A 15657-nucleotide genomic window follows, 5' to 3' on the forward strand; every position below is an offset into this window, starting at 1 on the left:
CAATTTGCGAACGGTAGAGAAGGAAAATTCCCCAAGAATTCATTTGTCGTCTGCAAATTTGCAATTTCCTTTCGATCATAGGGTAAACGCTTTTCGTAGAGCGTGTGTAGCGCAGTCGGGAAGAGGTTCCGCTGCACTCTGTCGATGTTTCGAGACCACCTCAATGCCAAGCTTTTCATCTTTGCGGAGTCCATAAGCTGGTAACAGACGTGTATGGAAGTACAAAAAAAAAGCACTGGCTTTAGTCGAAAGCACCTTTAACACATCTAAAATCACATCGGAAGTTACTGGCTGATTAAACTACCAAATGTTGATTGAGAAAAGCTTCAATAACAAAATGTTATGGGCAAAATGCCACAAGAAATTGTTGAAATGTAGTACTTGTGAAATTTTTCTCTTCGTCTCTACTTTATTTAATTATGTTTTTTCTGATGATTGTCAGGTTCGAATATTTTCACTGAAACCGGGAACGATGCGCCGCTGAAAGAGCCGCACGCTCCAGAAGAAGTTGTAAATGTCGAAACACGAAACTGTAACAAAAAGTCATGTCACAGTTACCATTTATATGGACAGGTTAGGTTTTTAGCACACTAACCAATTTTTTTTAAATACATTAATTATTCTACTCAGTTCTGTTTCAGTTGTTTATTTTAAAATAATATCGCCGAGGTTCGAATCCGGCTTGGTGCTCACCGAGCCTTTCTTCCCTCTGGGGTCGACAAATTGGTGCCAGACTTGTCTGGAAGGATAAGAACACTGACTTGACACATCGGCTAGCTCCTGTAGATCAATCTGTACAATTCGTCAACCTCAAACGATTCTGAATGAGCGCGATGAAACGGATTTATTAACGCCAAACACCTTATCTATCTTTTATCCTTCATGATGTCTTTTAAAAGAATGCAATGGAGTACTTAAGTTAGGTTTTCACTAAAAATCCTTTATCCTTTTACTGCATCAGTGCGTAGTTTACCGTTCACGGGCGAACTGTTGAATTATTATAAGATATTGTTCTGAATGGAAGATATTTACGGGAATCAGTCAGTAAGTAAAATCAGAACAAAAAAGAAGTCGTTTCTACAGTACAAGAGGTGAACTACATATGAAAAAGGCAGCGGTTTCTCATTCGTTCACACACATTTGTTGCAAACAGGATTGAATTTATTATTTTACTGAAAAAGAGGAGAAATGGAAAAAATAAGTTGCTTTTTCTTCCTTGTTTTCTTGTCTTCAAATATCCTGTACAAATACCCAATAAAATTCCGTTATCACCTTCAAGTTGAAACCGGAATACATCAAATTTCCGGCCCTGCTATCAGATTCGTTTTCAAAAAAATGTATTCTAAAAGGAGGAACTTGGAAATTTCTAAATTTGAGAAAAGTTTGTACACTTTTGGATGGATGTTCACCTACATACTACTCATCTGTGTTCAAATAGAAACATTCCGAAGCGTTTCGTTTTTTTTTTCCCGCCAACATTTGTCATTAAATTACGGTAGCCAACGCGTGAAAAAGACGAATTCTTACATTTCGCAAGCGTTTCACACGGATGATCCATAAGCATCCGTTGTTAGCATCTCTGCCCTTCAGAACGATCATCAACGAGATGAACATTAGCTGTCAAGTAGTAGGAGCAATAAAAACCGATCGTTACCTGTGTTCACAGCATAAACCTTGTTCTTTTTTTCCTCCCTCACTACTAAAACTCCAATCTTACTCGCGCGCGCGCTCGCCCGAATCCGCAGTCAGCAGTCAATTTCGCGGTCACATATGAGAAAAGGAAATAATTTTAGGGGCGCTTTTCCGACGACGACGTCCCCGTTTTTTCTGATCGTTGTTTTTCTCACGTCCGCACCAGGCACGTCGCGAGGTGGGGAACGTAACAAAAAAGGATTACGAAAATGGCTCGTGCTCGGTTGTGGAAGAGAGGCGATGGTGGTGGCGGTGGTGGTGGTGGTAGTAGCGGTGGTGGCGGCGATGTGTGTGTGTGTGTGTGTGTGAGAGAGTACGAAAAAACTAGTGCACGGCTTGGTGAGTGGCATAGATAGCGGAGCCGTTCGTTCGTTCGTTCGTTTCTCCTCCTCCTTCTTCGCCGCTTTTCGAGCTCATTCGTTCACTAACCCCACCATCAGAGCATCGCACATTCTCGTGCCAGCCGGCGAACACTTTCTGTGATGTGTCTATTAGGGAAATCGGAGAGACGTACGTTCAGGAACGAATTGTTGGAGGACGGTCGGTGGAGGAGAAAAAAAAATGGTGTGATTGAAAAGATTCGGGTAAATGGCAGCACTAGGAAAACAGATTGTTGTTTTTAATATAAGGAAGGAAATCAGCGCTATGTAATTTGCAAAACTACTCGTAATTACTTTCGTTTTTCTCGTGCTGCTGAAAAAAAACAATCACCCCTGATGAGCAAACTATCATTGTTCTTTGAAGGGGGAGGAGAAGATAAGGCAATCGAGCGAGCAATCGTGAAATCGTAATTCATTATTTCTCAACTCTTTTTTGGTCATTTTTTTCCTATTCCTACTTTTATAAATGTTAATTCATCTTTGATATGAATTGACTCAGTGGAAAATCACGTTGCCTAGTATTCGATTTTCGTTCGATTCACGTTACATTCCCGAAAAAATCGTCGTCATCTCCATCATAAAGCCAGAATTTGACGATGGGAACGATTTTCTTCGAGTTCAAGACATCTTACAGAGAGAATAATCTTAACTTTCCATTCGTATTTTCTTTGCTCGTTAACTTTATCTCTTATGGAAAAAAATTTAGGGGAAAAAAGGGTTTTTCGCAAATAAATTATTCAATTTACAGATCAATTTTAGCTTGATTGTGAGAACAAAACTTTGTGGAAAATGATAGAAAAGTCTCAAGAGTATGCTTATGGGTAAATTGTCCGTGAATCCCTAAAAAAAGGTCCCAAACTTCTCAAGAATTCGCAAAGGAAAACTTTGTTGTGTGAAGTTAGTGTGGTTAAATTGGTTTTGCCAGAACATCAAACGTGTTTTAGGTTTCGCTGTTTTTAACTAACTTAATAAGGTAAGTTCAAAAATAAGTTTGTTCAAATTATTTTCTACGATTATCAGTTGAAAATGCAAAGTGTTGAATTTTCAGCACCTTCTCACTAAGTCTACCGACATTTTATCATTTTTTTTTCACAACTTCCTTATGGTCCAAGAAATAGGTGAACTTATTTTAAGATCCTTTCCTACCTTCTAAGTAAAAAAAAAACTGCCTTTTTTTCTTAAAATAAAGTAAACCTTACTTAACCTGTATCTAAAATCAGATTTAAAAATTCACGTTGAGAGGAAGCAGTTGGAACTTTTTTCGGATTACTCGGTTTCCGTTTCACCGTTACCGTTATCTTGTGACGAATCATATTTTGCTCCTATTTAACAACACATTACGGTGATAAGAAAATGACCGTAATGAATTGCTTGACCAGTTTGACTTGGACGGCAAGTACTATTAAAGAAATCCTGGATGAATCGATCCAAATAGATCATTAAATTTTTAGATCTCATTTTTAATCCACTTTATGTGATGCATTGAGCTTTGGTGACACTTCTAGTTACACTAAAGTTCAAATTGTTTGTTGTTGTTGTTGTTGGTGTTGTTTTCCTTGTAGGCTCCCTTAAAAATCGGTCCATTAGAGGTAAATGGTCAAGTTACCACGAAAACGCCACTTTTTTTTCCACCACTTTTTTTCTTATCGCTATAAAAGTAACGATATATTTCTCTGAGTTTAGACTATAAAGAATACTTTCGGTCATCATTCCAGTATTCCGTCGATGTTTTTCCAACCATTCCTCTTTTTTCGGGGATAGTCGACCTTGGTTTTCTGTGGTTAGAAGAAAATATTGGAAGAAAAAACTGTTGTAGGGGGAATTAGGATCGAAAATGCATCAATCAAATAAGCATACATTAAATTCGTTGTGGCTCGGAACCCTATCAGGGCAGAGAAGTGCAGGAGGAGAAGAAAAATGAAAGCATTCGAGAAAATTTGGATTTTCTCTAGTATCTATTCAGTAAATAATGATTAAAAGACTATTTTGTCAGTTTTTATTTTTTTCTATTTCTTTTCGTTTTTATAACGTGACGTTTCTTATTTTAACATAGCTGCTGGTACCGTAACGCAAAGAAAAGAATCCACTTTAAATTCGTTGTGGCTCGGACCCATTTCAGCACAGAACGATACGTTAGGAGAAAAATTAATTTAAAAAAATAGTATTCCATTTCATACTTGTTATTATTTATTTATTTATTTATTTATTTATTTACTTATTTATTATTATTATTTTATATTTATGCATTAAACTTTCACTAAAAAACTTTTCTACGTAATCCAGGAGTCATCAGCATCACATTTTCATGAAGGTGATTTTTCAGTTTTTTTCCATACGCCTAATATGTTCATACATTAATAATGCCGATCATTGATTGATAACTTGTCGATTTGCAGAATTTACATTATTTTACGATAGCTTGATGGATATTCGTCAACGTGACCACCTCATAATCAATATTTGGGCAGATATTCGCAATGGGTCCGCTTAATTGATGGTTTTTTTCGGATTCTTCTGCGCTCCTCCCCATGAGGTTCTCCCCGTTTCATGCCATACCTCTGCATTTTTGCTGCGTTTGCCAAATGTGACCGTCGTCATATGGTTGCTGCTGATTTTTTTTCGCGATTTTACTTGGAGTTTTGATTTCCATGGCTTTCGGTGGATAGTCGTTGTTATCTGTGATGATTTTTTGTTAGTTACTTCTTCAGAGGATAAGACTCGTAACATTTTCTGCGGGATTCAGCTTGAAGACTAACTTGCACATTAATTACCTGCAGATAACCTACTTTATATAGTTCGGAAAATGTTATCACCTATGTATTCAGTATTACTTTAGGACATCTCACTTATATCTTTCAAAGAACGGAATTATTTTCGTTTTTCCGAGTGCAGAGAAGGGTAGAGGAGTTTTTTCAGGAAATTGTTCCGCTCAAACTTTCTTCATCGACTCATTACGCTTATTTACTCAAATGGCAAGAATTAAAATAGCAATCGTCGAAGATTCCAGGTACTGACGGTACTCGAAAATCTGCTGCCTGGTCATATCCCCTTTTTTCTGTCTTCTTTTCCTATTCGCTTTTCCTTTGCTCATTTCTTTTCATTCGATCATTATCCAGTCCACATCTAATGAAGATTTGGAGAGTTTTTGCATTGTTTGTCATTGATTCAGATGCCTTGAACACGGAAATCCATAGGGTCAAGGATGAATGCGATTGAGGAGTGATCGAGTTCTTATTTATTGTTTACTCCAATACTACCGATGAAACATAATGGGATTTTTCTCTTCGCTCAAAGAAATATTACTTTGAAATGACAAATTTCATTCAGAAAATTCACCTTAAAATAATTCTAAAATTTGAGGCAGACTCCTCGCTGAAAAATGAAAATAAAAAACTCCTCTGAAAAAATAGTATTTCTGGAATAATAGGGTTTGCCCGGGATATTGGTTCAATACGACCGCTAAATATGATATTTTCGTCTATTTTGTGCTTTTAGTGGATAGATCAGAAACCTAGTAAACGGGCGGATTGATCCTTTGAGAATTTACTAAACCAGCGATAGATCAGCTGTGTATTTTTGGCCATGAGACCTATTTTTGAGCCGCCGGTGTGTCACACTTCAAAATATGATTTTTTCTCCCCGAATCTGCAAGGTATTGCCCGGTTAATCCTCATTAAATTCCATAAAATAGGTCGAATGATATGGTGGTAGAGGTAGGCAAGAAAACATATTCATTACCTCTAATTTATTATCTCTAATAGGGAAAAATGCGCGTGGTTCACGTGCGCGCGCGACCTCCTCACGCGTGAAAATGCGCGGTGTCCGTGGAATGTTACGAGAAAAAATGATACGGATCGTTTGGAACAGAGTTTTAATTTTGGATTTCCTAGGCTTATACGGATCTCATCGGGGATTATCCAGATCCGAGGTCATCTCGTCTTTCATCTCATAGAAAGTTAGTAGGGGGTAATCTCTCTCTACTACACATACTGGTTTTATAAACACCTTGTTGTATATGTAAATAATGAAATAATAATAAGAATATGGAATGAGTATGGATATGAATAATGAATTATGGATATGAATAAGATAAAGCTGCAGTATAATGACCATATTTGAATATTATTTAAATAATAATAGTAATAATTTGTAGATGATTGTGCAGATGGTGAAACGAGGCACCGATCAATTCGCAGGTAGAAGGAGCATGTTCTTCCAGCCTTTGGTTTTTTCTAGAATTTTTCTAATCAACAGACAAAATATTTCAGTGGAATGGCAATTTTTCTAGCGGAAAAAATCATCTCTCTTCAAAATTGAAATTATTATGCAAGTTTGTGCTTTAAATGCTTATTACTTTACGAAAATCTCAGGGAAAAAAACGTTCACTGAGTTCTTCCGAGAAAAAAAAAGAATTGTTATTATTCGCGGAAATACGTTTTCAGTTCTTTGTAAAAAGAATGCTGAAGTACAAGTGTGCTGTGAAGAGGTTTTTCAGCCATAATTACTGTGTGAACGGACGGAACTCCGAACGCGGATTCCACCACAGCACCGTCTATCGCCGTCGGAATCATAAAGTAAGCAGATCCTCAAATCCTGAGCCTAGCCCTCGACCCAGGATCCTTTTTTCTTCAGACGATTCACCACTCACCGATGACCCCATGCGGTCAGCGACAGTCGAGGTTCCCGGTACAACGAACGAGGCTGCTGCTGGTGCTGCTGCGACAACAACGACGGCGGCGGCGATGGTAGCGGCAGCGCGCGCGGCGACTTTTTACCGCGCACAATTAAAGCGGCTCGGCGCTTTTTCGCCGGGCGAGCGCGACTTTTTCAGGCGGCGAGCGGTCGCGCGACGTTTTTACGCCGCACATCGCGCGTCACGCGACGAACCGAACACCCAGCAAGCCCGGCCAGCCACACTGCGCCTCTCGTACACCTCCGGCGGTGTGGGCTCCGTGAACCTGAATCAGCTGATCTCGTCCACGGCAACATCCGAACGCCACAGATCACAGAGGTATGCGGATCGTATTTTTTCTACGATATCTTCCGCAACATATCATATCCAGAACAATCCATCGATTGCTTCTATTTGATGCTGGCAGATGAGGAATATCTTGAATCTGTCAGTGAACTAGTTAGTTTGCAGCAAAGCAACCGCTTTTCTTCTCGCTTCCTCTCTTTCCAGCCGTTTTTTTCTCGGCATGAAGCAAATCGATTTCCAACATGAGCTCCTGATTCTTTCGGTTTTTCATCGTTTAGGCAGCATAGCGCCGCCATCAAAATTGCTATGGCATGATGCCTAAGCTGCTGAAAAACTGCAGAAACCGTTTCAGAAGCTCACAATGCGCCTATTTCTGGAGCATTCCAGGCAGCTTTTAAGTCATCACCTTGTCCTGCCGAGAATATATTGCATAGAAAAATTGAGACGAACCGATAGTATTGAATCTGATGAAATTTCCATGGAAATTGCGAAAATTTTCCTACCAGTACACCGACCTTTTTATGACGGTTCCTGCATGTTTCATCAGATCGTCTGATAAGCTAAAGTGCGATCATCGCAGACTCGCGCATCCGTTGGCTGAGGCTCTTCTATTCTTACTGTATAGAAACTTCTGCGATTAAGCGTTCCTCTCACTCTTTAGTCAGTACTGAACACGAATTCTTTCTTTCCTCTCGACGAAAACGTGCTCCGATTCAGCATCCGTAGCTTACGGCTTCTTTACTTCTTCGATTCTCTTCACAACATTCCAGAACGTTTTTTTTCCTCACATTATTTTGCACAAGAAATCATTGTCGTTTCATGTATCGATGCCAGCTATAAATTCTGCGCCTGGTCTCGGTCTTCACGTCATCTGAAGTCTTTTCTTGACTGTTTGTGCTTCCTTTCCAACATCAACGTGGTGTTTGCTCTTCACTTAAAACTGAAGCTTTTCATGAGTTTGAACTCATCTCAGGGGTCCGGAAGATCCTTGCCGCCGGAAAATTTCCCAAGTCGAAAAAGGAAACTCTCGTCGCTTTCAATCGTTGACGAATTTATCGCGGTCAAACTAAGTCCTATAATCGCTTTGCTAATCAGCGATTGTTTTGTCTCTTTGCTTTCGCTCTCTCTCTCCCTCTCTCTCTATTTTCCTCCTTTCCCTCTCTCTATTTTCATCCTTGCCATGTGCTAAGACATGGTGAGTTCTAAAGCAGTTCTTCTGAAGTAGTAGTTCTAAATGTTGAGGTTCTTATTTGGTGTTTGAGGTTTTCACCTGAAGTTTGGGGTTTATTCTTAGGAGACACTAAGAGTCACGTCGCTCTGGCAATGAAACCTTCAAAAATTATTCGACCGCCGCCCTTGGAAATGATAGAGTAGGGTTTTCAGAAAAAAAAAACCAACCATACTTCTTCAGTCCCTCCTAGGTAAATAACACTTGAAAACCTTAAAATCCAGAAAAAAAATGAATAATGAATGAATTTTTTTTGGAGACTACCATTTGCAATTCGTGCATAATGTGGAAACTGAATTTGACAATTTTTCCTGGAAACAGGATTTGACAACAGCTGACAGAATTTTTCATTCACTATACAGTCTCTCAATTCTGTACATCATTTAGATATTAAGCGAGCGTATAAATTCCCTTTCGGACTCATCTTCAGAACTTCTTGAAAAATTTCCGATAGATTAAAAATAAATACAACATTTTTTTCTCAGTATTTCTGAATAGTCCACATCTCCATCTCCTTCCTCATTCTTCTCGCCTTCTAAATTTTTGACACTAGATTTTTTGCGGAAATTTCTGAAAGTTTTGCCGACGCAGTATTAGATGAGATGGCTGATGAGCCTTCACTTATTTTCTGCCCCCCAGAAAAAAATAAAAGAATTATAAGAGAAAAAAAGAAACTGAACTACAAGAAACTGGATGAACGATGAGCAATAAATGATTCTGTTCTGTTTCTGTGAAGATATTTTTAGTATACTTTTCATTTAGGGGAAAATGTTGAAAATTTCTGCTTGTCACATCTGTTATTTGCTCATTCTATTCGATAATAATCCACTTCCGGACGTTTGCTGGGAAATAAATCTTTTCCCTTTTTTCCGGAACAATATTTGAAAGATAACCAATCTTTATTTATCTATACATAAGGTTGTGTACGAGTTTTTCCGACGATATAGAGGGATGCGTGTGACCGAGCGTTGAATGCTGAACTGGAACTGCGTTCGTCCACATAAAATGCACACTTTTTCCGTTGTTCCCCTGCTCGTCTGCATCCTTTGCATCTCGCACACACACACACCGCTGCGGCGTCGATTATTCCGGCGAGCGGTTTCTTTACGCGCCACAAAACATCGCTCTTCACCGAACAAACTTCACTGATCGCCAGCGTTTTTTCGGCGCCTCGTTCAGCATCGCAGCGGCAGCGCGGCAGCTTGGAAGTCGCGCCCGTCGATGGTACGAGTCCACCCGACGCATGCGTGGCGACGGCGATAGATTCGCACACGATCCTCCTCCTCGTCGTCGTCAAATCGCGATCGCGATGAAGTAGTGGGCCTGCAGAGGTCTATAGAAAAATTCACAGCCTAAAAAACGTAATTGTTTGTCTTAACGAAAATTGAAGTTGAGCTAAGTTACACCTACAACTTAAGGAAACAGGGAAACGAAAGAAATTGGACAACTGCCGCCGCTGCCCGACATCCGCACCATTCTTTTCTTTAGATTGTAGCTGTGTGCTGCTGTTATCAGCGTGAGAAGTGAAGAAAAAGGTGGAGGCAAAAGAATAACGTTACAGGACTTGTGAACGAACGCAAGAAAGAGGACTGTGTTGCGGACAAAGAAAATCTTTTCGAATAAAATTCCAATCAATTAAATTTTTGCTACCGTTTTTTTCATACATAAAAGTATAAAACCTGATTTATTGGCTTAAATTGCATTTAAATATTCAAACTGCATGATTTTGGAGGTTCTTCTCCATCCTTCCGTGTTCTAAATAGTATTTCTTAATTTGAATTTCTTCTAATTTCTGTTTGTTTGTTTGTGCGAAGTCTGAAAAGAGATCTAACATGACCAAAAATCCGCTTAAAGAAGTGTCTTAGCAACCGAAAATTTAGGGAAAAATACGAATTTATGTTTTTTTAGAGCTAGAGTTTAGATTTCTTCGTTCCCTCCTTACGAAGCCTTTTCAAATCCCATGACATCGTTTTTCGTTTGACGCCAACGACGACTAAGCGCAAGCAGCAACCGCAGCGCTCGAAACTAAACGTTAAACATTCAGGGCAAAGTAAATAGGAAGAAGAAGAGGAAGAAGAAGAAGTAGAACGATTCACAAATACATCACTCACTGGTTCATGATTATCGAAATTTCCGGAAAACTCACAGAAATACCCCATTCAGAGGGCAGAGGGACCCCATGGGACGACATTTGTTCTACGAACAAGAGAGAAGTCAGAAAAACTTCTGTCCTTTTTCCCTGCCGCTATCCTTGAAAAACGAAATGAGTTCCTGAGTTGAAAAAAAAAGAAATTCAACAAAAAGTCCTGTCATACATTTCCAACAAAAAGTTCAGAAACGTTTAATGTTTAGAGACTTCTAGAGATATATCCAAAAAGCCAACCAAAAGACGATAATGGTAATATTTCAAGCTGCTTTTTTCCCCTGTTTTTATGGGAATTTTCTGGAAACTTCTCCTCTGTGTTTTTGGCGACTTCCTGTTGAATTACGACGTCAGAGCATTGATTAGGCGCATTCGATTTTTGCTTACTCAACGTTCCGTCACATTTCGAATTAGGATTTGATGTGACGATAAAAACTAATATCATATCAAAGTTCTTCAGTGTCATTCCAGAAACTTTGGGAAATTAAAACAATAACAAGTTTCAAAGTATTTGTTGATTACATGGACCTTGTATTTAAAAATTAGACCCTTAGCGAGATTAATATACTTCGACTTGATTTATTTAAAAAGAAAGAAAGGTTCTCAAGCGGTTTATCGATACACGAAGGAAATTCTTCTTTTTTTTATCGCAAAGCAATTTTTCAACAATTCCATCAAATAATTATCTGATTCTTCAAGTACGTCCTTTTTCGGAGATAAGGCTCGCTATGTGTATATTCCGATTGGATTTGGAAAAAAAAAATAAAATGAGGAACAGATCAATAAAATTCATCGTAGCATTTCATCTCCCCCTCTCTTACAAAGTAGAAAGCAACGATGATATTTCCTTGATTTAACTGATCAGAAACTTTGTGAAAAAAAAGAAAAGAAATAGAAGTGAAAAAGAGAGAATGACCTGGAAATGACAGTTACTCTGGATCGATTTGAAATTGTTGGCGAAGAAGTCCAGGAAGCAGAGATACTGTTGTACCCATAAAATTGCTTAACATATGCGCTTGTGTTTTCCGTTCATATTTTCCTTATTTTCTTCCCGTAGGCCATATAGATTAAATATTTTTTGTAACGTTTGTGCATGGTATACTTCTCTCACTAACTGTGTGTTTAGCCTCTGTATCACCGAATTTCTACGTCATCCATAAAATTTCGTTTTTCTACCCGTCATCTGATCATGCTACATCAGGCCCGGCCCTGGTTCGTGCCCTCTCCGTCGACGTGCCTCGTCGACGGCGACGGCGTTGAAATAGTGGGCGTGGCAAGGGGCGGTGCATTTCCCATTCGTCCTCCTCCTCGTACGCCCTCAGCGTTGGAGGGTCGACGCATACCGTAATGCAAAAACCACCACATGATCATGGTAACTGATTGAGAGGAAGAGAGCGGCACTGGAGAGTAGGGCAGGAAGACGTAAGAAGTAGAGGTCGTTGTGGATGATTCAGGATTGTGATGAAGGAAAACGTTCAGCTTCTTAGCCATTTTTTTCTTCGGGTGTTTTTTTTGTGGGCACAGCTGAAACCGTACGATTTCTTCGCCCAAACTGTCGGTTATCGATCGCCATCAATCTGTTTTTCTTCAACGAATTGACTCATATCTGTCAAATTCAGCAATCCTAGCTATACGTTGTTCTTCAAATTTCAAGTGAAAATTTTATTTAGGACCCGTATTCGTTAACCACCTAATCAGTTGTGGATTTTACAAAAAGAACACCTTTTGAAACGAACGAAAATCTTTTATTATGCATTTTTTTACAAATACAAATAAAATACCTACCCTGTCGCACCGATTTCAAAGAATCTCTGTGGAAAGATAACTGCCTCTAACTATAAAGGAATGAAAGAAAAATTCAGACATCTAGTTTTGCACGAACTGGTCACTGTAAATATTCACCGGCAAACATTTCATTGCACATGGTTAGCAAGAAATGCGATACTCGTCACGGGTGAAAAAATAACTTTGAAGGGACCTCGAAAAACGTTGATTTTGAGATTCTACAAGTCAACAAAAATTGAATTTCTGGAGCAATTTTCGCTTTCAACCTACTGAAAACTTCACTTTTGTTTGTTTTGCTGCACTTTTAGGCTTCGTTGAATCAGTAAGGAAATAACTTCCTCACAAAAAAAACAATATCCAAATCTTAATATCAGATGTTGATAGGAATATTTCCAACGTTATTTATTCATCCTAATATATTTCCTAGCCGTTTTTTTTCGATTCTGTGTAATAGCAATCATTTTCTAAGGCTTCAATAAGTATACAAGATCTATTTCTTTTCAGGATGTCCTGGAAACCTATCTTTTGTCTACACAAACACTAACTGACCCCGGTCTTCTTGTTATTCCCACGAAACCGCTCCACATTTGAGGATTTGTAGGTAATTTGATAGGATTTTAATCGTAAACAGTCTTAGGGAACACAGGGATAATTTTTGTGCACTGACTTCAAAACATTTCTGAACATACAGAAATGTGCTCCGGTTAAACGAATAATATTTGTTTCTATTGCACTTTTTGTTATTTATATTTCTATTTATTTATTTATTTACTTATTTATTTATTTACTCGCATGAATCATGAATCAATTAATTGAATGATGTACAGAAAAGAGGATTGTGTGATATCTGAGTCGAAATAGAAAATTACTTGAGCAATTATAAAAACGCTTAGGCAAAATTACAGTACTCAACTGTTCTGGAAAGTTCTGCTAATGTTATTTTTTGCATGGATTTTTAGCATTTGCCACCTATCTACCACATGAACCTCTCTGCTAAGTTCACTCTCTCCTAAATTCCCTCTTCTTGCATGGGCTGAGAGGGTTTGTATCAGATTGAGGACGAGATCCTAGTGACTACGAATGCGCGGAGGTTGTTCGTGCTAACATAAGCGTCCATGACTGGATCGCTGTGCTTACCCATCCTTGGCTGACGGTTTACAGTGTATCAATGGGTGCGGAGATACTGTAGTTACGATAGCAATTTCTCTCCTGAGGAATATTGATTGTGGGCGGGGCCGCCAAGCGCCCAATGAGGTCGCTGCCATGGGGACGCCCACAATCGATATCCGTCAAAAATGTGCTCGAGAACAGTGGGTGCTAAAGTTGAATCTAGTCATGAGCATCTTTTGGATAGCTGGATTTCCGAAGGTGTATCAGAATCGAGAGAGAAATTCTTCAATTTGTTCCAGAAGTATCTGCTCTAAATTTAAAGAAAAATTTGAAAAAAAACAAAACCCTTGATTTTAAAGCATTTTTCGAATAAGACTTCAGAAGAAGAAAACACTGCACATGATAATATCAACTTCTGAAAGAACTGGTAGAAAATCGAGAGATTGTAGTAGGGTGCGTCAAAATTACTGATACACGGTAAAGTGGCCGTATCAAACGAAAATGGAGATTAATAAAACAAAATTGAAGTTGAATAATATTTGCTACTGAGACAGGAAGCAAATTATTAATCGGAACTTGAAACGTCCTCGTTCAGCTGCGATGAGGTCGTTGAGACGGGAGAGGAAAGTCATCCACGGTAGCACGCAAGTAGGGCATATTCAGCTCTTCACAGACCTTCCGGAGTGATTTCTTCAACAGACTTCTAACGCCAGGTGACACGAAATCTCTGGATGACCTTTGTTCTGTAGATGCTGCCATGAGCTTCTCCAGATACTTTTTCTCCAGCACCACTCAAGGTGGATAATCTAACGGGATTCAAATCAGTAGAATATGGCAGCTCCTCTTTATGAACAGGTGACAAGGAATACGTTGATGCGCCGTTTGCAGCTGATTTGCTTCCTCGACTTTCCAGGACATGATGCTTAGCGTTCTCGTAAGCTTCCGTTGCCAATTCTTTTTTGAAGAAGCGTTGCACTGATGGCTTAGAAACTCTCATTTCACGCGAAATTTGCGAATGGAGCGCCGTGAGCTTCTGCGGATTCTCTTGCCGAACCCTCTGATAGCACTATGAGTGACCACGGATCAATTTCTACTTAGTGCATAACTCATTGTCCTCATTTCCAAAGTCCATGTAGAGTTGAACGGTTCGATATGCAAGAAGTCATCAGACGAGTGTCACCTCCAGACGTTGCTGAATCGAGCATGCCCGAACGTTTTGTCTGTTAAGGATTTCAGCGATGGAACTACGATGACTTGACGGCTTTGTCTTGCTAAAATTATCGGATAACTTGTGAAAACAGATTTTATGCTTGACAAATATTAAAAAAAGACAAACAAACACAAAATGTGACGCGTAAAGCCATCAGCTTCCATTCTTGATGAATCTTGCCGCTCGCACGGTATATCAGTAATTTTGACGCGCCCTATAGATAGCTCCAGAAGGGTGTGGGATAAGGATGAGAATGAATAACTGCAAAAAGAAGTGGACGAGTTTTTCGTGGTGCACATGTCCGGAGCGTTTGAGAAATTGGTTTGATCATCATCGTCGTTCAGAAGAAAAACAAGTGTGTATGATCGTATCGTGTTCAGTTTCCGCATGAACACGTCCTTTTAAAAAGTAAATATTTTTTTAGTGCGTTTGGAAAGGAAATTTAAGGAAATTTATCGTAAGAACCAAGAAACACACTATACGACATTGCACTTCATTCTGTCCTACTCGAAAATGCAAAAGGTCCGTAAGTCAGAATGGATCAAAAAAGACGCTATTGGACATATTAATTCCACCAATCAGAGATGAACAGCTCTGCTATTGACGTATTGGTTCCACCGATCAGAGATGAACAGATCTACTATTCGGCGAATGCTCGTATCGTAGTACAGAATCGCGTTGGTTCTGAATGCAAGGCAGCGTCCCTCCTCACCCTCTGTCTTCCTCTCTCACCTGGCATCTCATGAAAATCACGAGCGTAACTAAACTCACTCGAGTTCCACAAAACCATTTGATAGCACCGTTTCGAATGAAAATAATACACTAACCAGAAAATAAACAGGAAACCACATGGATTCTTCTGTTTATGAGACCCTATAAACAATTAGAGAGAGAAGCGATTAAATGAAAACGTGGGTAGGTGAATCAAACTCCGTGTGGTGATCCATGACTCTCGGACTACTGTAGAGTTGGGAAATTTGAGATGTATAGTGTATTTGCACAATTTGACTTCAGATAATATGTGCAACATTGGAATCTCTTTACAGTAAATGAAAGCACCCCTAACAGAATCATTTCTAGGCTACCTAGCTGATATAAGATATGTTTAACTCTTTTTAATGCACTTTAGCA

The 15657-nt window shown here is 39.1% G+C and overlaps 1 protein-coding gene across 1 annotated transcript; it reads left to right on the forward strand.

Moving 5' to 3' along the window:
• Positions 1 to 1901: 1901 nt before the first annotated feature.
• Positions 1902 to 12797, forward strand: RB195_020096 (uncharacterized protein; the record flags this gene model as incomplete). The annotated part of the gene is made up of 4 exons (XM_064188250.1): positions 1902 to 1983; positions 6705 to 6817; positions 6904 to 7083; positions 12711 to 12797. The coding sequence occupies 4 exons, from the start codon at positions 1902 to 1904 to the stop codon at positions 12795 to 12797; spliced, it is 462 nt and encodes a 153-aa protein (XP_064044131.1).
• Positions 12798 to 15657: the final 2860 nt, after the last annotated feature.

Source organism: Necator americanus, chromosome II (assembly GCF_031761385.1).
Source record: "Necator americanus strain Aroian chromosome II, whole genome shotgun sequence".
NCBI lineage: Eukaryota > Metazoa > Nematoda > Chromadorea > Rhabditida > Ancylostomatidae > Necator > Necator americanus.